Raw genomic sequence first — 5000 nt, 5'->3', positions numbered from 1 at the left:
ACTGATTGGGCTATCCAGTCAGCTTGCTCTTTTTTGAATAACAATGACCTATCATTGTTTTATTAACTTTGAATACTGTGCATGGAGTAAGGATCTTAAAGTATCTTTTTACAGAAATATATATTCGTTGTTGGAAAGTATGGTTAAGATGCCAAATGCATGTCCACTCCCTATAACTGAGACATGAATTTGAATTAAAAAAACAGCTTTATATATAACATAGTTAGCTACGTAGCTCAGTCTGGTGGAACTAGGCAGAAAATGTCAGAAATAAGACCAGCAGAGAAAGAAAGTGGACATCCTACAGAAGGGCCTCACTGAGACAGATGCCTGGTGTCAAAGCCATGGCCCCAAGCTCAGTGCCAAAAAGTGCAGTGTCATCCCCTTTGGTAAAAACTCTTTACCCATGAACTACCACATAGGCAGCAATCTACTTAACACCAAATGCTTGATAAGAGACCTTGGGACCAGGTGGACAGTAGTCTCTCCTTTGATAGTCACATCGCCACAGTAGTCAGGAAGTCCTTCTACATGGCACATCTCATCATAAAAGGGTTCTCATCCAGGAAGAAAGTGGTCATTGTTCCCCTCTACTCGTCACTCATTAGACCCATTATAGAGTACAACGCCCCTTTTGGAATGTACCTCACAAGACATCTGCAGCATCTGGAAAGGCCACAGAAGTACCTCTTAAAGAGGATTACTGGCCTCAAACAAATGCCCTACACTGACCTCCTCAAAAAACTCCAGCTTTACTCCATAGCATATCTCCTACTCTGAGGTGATGTCTGCCTAACATATAAAGCTATGTCAAACCCAGAGCTGTTGGACATGCTACACCTAAAGAAATCTCAATCCCTCCGAGCTACATGCTCTAGGGACCTAAACCTTGTCAGCACAATAAACAGGACATGCCAGAGGGATAGATTCCTGTCCCAGAGACTTCCTATACTCTGGAACAAGCTACCCATCTATGTCAAGCAAAGTTCTTCATTAGCACTCCAAGAAAAATCTTGATGAGTGGACGGGAAATAGGAAGTACACCCGGGGGGTCACCTCTGTGTCTCTGTTGGACAGTGGCACAGGAAAATAACTGTCTTGTGTGGAGTAAGCTATGGATCATTACTGAGTAGGCTTACGTAGGCCCTTGGGCTGATAGCCTAGTACCTACCTATGAACCTAATTGATTTATGGATACATATTAGCAACTCAAAAGCTTACAAATTAGGCCATTAGTAGATATTGGCGGGATTATGTTTAATCTTATTCATAGAAGAACATGGCCTTAAGTAACACCTTCTTGCCATTTTTAATGAAAATAGTAAGAGAAGACTAAAACCAGTGAAAAAAGGGAATGATACCAAAAAGCAGGTATTCCAAACTGTATTCCAGATTTAAAACTTTACAAGATAAGGCATATGTGAGGATAATACAGAAGAGAGTCACGATCGGGCTCTTTCTTAAGTAGAAGTCTAAAATACATTAAAATGACTTTTCAAGTATTAAAAGACTATCAGAGTTCTAGTAAGTTTATGTAGTTTGTCAAGCTAAGAAAAGCATCATATAATAAAGGAATGTACAAAGGATGATGACACTAAATCCAGGTATTTAGGAATATATGAAGCCCACATTTTGAGAAATAGCTGAATGGACATAATGAAGTTTGCTTGATTTTAATGAATGTATGAATCTATGATAAAATGTCAGTACTGGAGATAGCAGCAGCCTTCTGTAAAACTGAAAAGATAAGAATATGTGATTTTCAAGTAGTAAATTAATAATAGCTGGACAAAAGATGAATAGGTTTAGAGCTTCATAAGTTCAGTTATTGAACAGTATGGACATACAAGCTGGGTATATATTAGTAATATGGGTATATTTTAGTTATATTTTTCCCAAGTGAGATATATTTATAATGTGTAGCAAATACGCTTACATGCTAGTAGCTTGTGACATGCTTGCTTGGTGCTACTTAGCTGTAATTGGTGATTACCTTTATGCCTACTAGCCCAGTCCTAGTTAATTACCTAGCCATTACACCACCAAGTCTTACTGTCTTACTCTCAGAGCCCTAAAACTCCTTCCCTATCCCTAATCCAAACAATAGCACTCCCTTCCCTAATCCTAAAGTTTACAGTCATTTTTTTAAACCTAAAACTCATCTACTCATTCCAAAATCAAAAATCAACAATCACTCCTTAATCCTAAACTCCTCTCCTGCTCCCTAAACCTTAAGCTTCCCCTTCTTTAAACCTATATCCCCCTCCTGATCACTGTTTGAAACTGTAACCTGCAATCCCACCCTCTCCTCCTTTCACTCCCTCATCACAGTTGCTGGACTTAGCTTGCTCAATATCGGCAACTATGTTTAGGCGAGGTGTGGTAACGCCACCATCTTTGCATGGCTGCTGCATCTCACCTAAACATGTATTCAAGTTAGAGTATGAGAGACTGGCAAACTAGAAGAAGCCTGAGGCCCTGGATGTGGCACAATTGTCTTTGAGCTCCTTGGACTTGGGGACATATACCAAACCAAACCCATTTAATATTTGCCGAATGTAGAATTAATAAAGTATCAAAATGCTGTATGAATTGTGAATTTATGTTCTGTACAATGTAGTTGCATCAACTGATCATATTATACTATTATATAAAGTGTGACATTTCTACAGAGCAAATTCTGTAATTGTGTAAAGCAAACATTTTCCACTGATAGTTTTATAATGACCTGTAGGTTGAACCAGTAAAGTGCTTTTGTGTGCCTAATTGTCATAACATGGCTGAGTAACAACAGTTGTATGTCAATGATGTAAAACTTTGATATCTTATAGGAAATAGTGTTGTACATACATTGTATTTCACAGTAGACCATAGTGCACACAACCTTCAAATGACTCTCATTCTCACATTCTCCCACTACGCTGTCATGATACACCACCCACTTGTGGGGATGTAATACCATCAGATCAGAAAATTAAAATATTGGCAAAGGTAGTAAACCACACAGATATAACCAGTAAGGCTTATAGACTCATAAATAGCTCATTTTATTATGGCAACAGAGCAAGATGTACAACATCCCTATATTATGATATACTAGATCTGTGCATACAGTGCAGAATTCAGCTATGCATAGCCAAAGTAACAAGCTTGGCATGTTACCATTTTGTAGTTCATACCATCTCAAATATGTAAGAAACAGTCCTAGTGCAGCTGATTGATCCTGTACTATGAGATAATCCATTGTAATCATTATGTTCTGTTGACAAACAAGTCCAGAGTCTGATTACAGTACCTGCTAAAAACTTTTTCAGCTTGTAGGGTAGGTAGAAAATGGACTCTCAGCTGAATCAGTACTCTCCATTGTGGCATGCACTATATCCCTGTTTAGTTGTTTATAATAGCTACCAACACCCACCCCATAAAGATGGTGAACACAGATTTCATTGTGCACCACACTTCTATATGCGTTTCAAAAACAATATCACATGTCTGTGTAGGCTGGAAAACAGCAGAGCTTTCCTTTCATACATTATACTCCAGTGCAGAACATGCAATATGGCTACTGCATAAAACCCGTTTAAAAAAATAACTTTAAGACCAGTATTCACGATTCCTTATCATCTCATTCTTTATTTTGTTTTTATTTTTTATTTTTTATTATTTATTTCACATTTGTTACCAGGGTTAGTCCAACTGAGTTTGCAAACAAACCCATTTTCAGTGCACACCCAAGGGAAAAAGCCCCAGCAAACATAAGTAAAGATAAAGTGACAATATACAAATATCAAATAAGAATCACAATAGAAAATAATTGTAAAAAGTAAAGGTTATTAACTATTTGCATTGCGTTGATAGTAAACAACCCATTTTCATTGGAGACCCAAGGGGAAAATCCCCAGCAAACATAAGCAAAGATAAACATACAAGACAAAAACTATTAAAAATAATGCAAATATGAAATTAATTATAAAGAGAAAAATTATGAACATTAAGGTTTGCACTGATAGTAGTGGACTAAAAGTTACTATATATGAGAGTAAAAACAAAAAGATAATCGTTGTTCAAAAGAAGAACAATATATAGACATTGATAGGACCTAGGGGGGAGAAAAAAAGATAAATAGTGTGGAGAATGGGAGGGGCTCTAGTAGGGCTACAGCAGTAGACCTGAGGGTTTAGGAGGTTAGTTTAAACAGAAGTTACTAACAGAGAATACAGTTAGTAGATGCAACAGGTTATACAGCAGGTCAGACTAGGACTACATGTGGGCAAGGCAACAGCGTAATTTCAAGTTTAGTAGCTTGGATTTAAGCTCCTTTTTATAACAGGGAAAGAAAAGGTTGGATCTAATATGGAGAGGAAGTTTGCTCCAATTTAATGAGACAGCTTACTAATAAAAGGAGCTCAGCATTTTGTTAAAATATGTTGACTTCTATGATCTTATGATTTTAGATCATTTCTCTTTAAATATAAAAGAGATGCCCTTTCTAGTTCAGTACTTATAAATTAAATGTTCTTACCTGGTCCTCTGTTAGAAGAATAAGTCGAGTCACTACTATATTCACAATGTTCCCAAGGCTCGAGTCTTGGAAAAGTTTAGCAACCTGACCTCCAGGAAATAAGAAAAGACAAGTCTTAAAATAATCCCACCATTTCCAAAGCTGTATGCAAGCTATATATCTACTATATGTGGGTTTCTGAATTGCACACATTGCAATTTGCAATTTTCACACATTGTGCAAACAGTATTCAGTCCTGAGTTATTCATGCAACACCATGGGACACTGTTACAGAATAATGCTGATTCGCGTTCTATCTCCAACTTTAGAAAAAAAAAATCCTTCTAAAAACAGTGATATCTCTGTAAAGATTCCTGCACGACGATAATGTGTATGATGAAGATAAATTAAATTAATACTCCTTTGCACATCTCCTTTATGCATAAAAGAAGTTATGAAACTGGCATTTGTAAAATCAAAATCACTACAATTTTCATAT

The 5000-nt window shown here is 36.9% G+C and overlaps 1 protein-coding gene across 1 annotated transcript in view; it reads right to left on the bottom strand.

The window, feature by feature from the left end:
* LOC122787163 (A disintegrin and metalloproteinase with thrombospondin motifs 10-like) overlaps nt 1–5000 on the bottom strand; it is a 1217364-nt gene that overhangs the window by 666739 nt on the left and 545625 nt on the right. Inside the window, exon 6 of the mRNA XM_044053741.1 lies at nt 4523–4606. Coding sequence (XP_043909676.1) covers nt 4523–4606 — 84 coding nt within the window. The remainder of the gene's footprint in view (nt 1–4522; nt 4607–5000) is intronic.

The sequence above is a fragment of the Protopterus annectens genome, chromosome 13.part0 (assembly GCF_019279795.1).
Source record: "Protopterus annectens isolate FY-2018-M chromosome 13.part0, PAN1.0, whole genome shotgun sequence".
NCBI lineage: Eukaryota > Metazoa > Chordata > Ceratodontiformes > Protopteridae > Protopterus > Protopterus annectens.
Note: the sequence above shows the minus strand (reverse complement) of the source record. Positions and strands in the feature narration are given on the sequence as shown.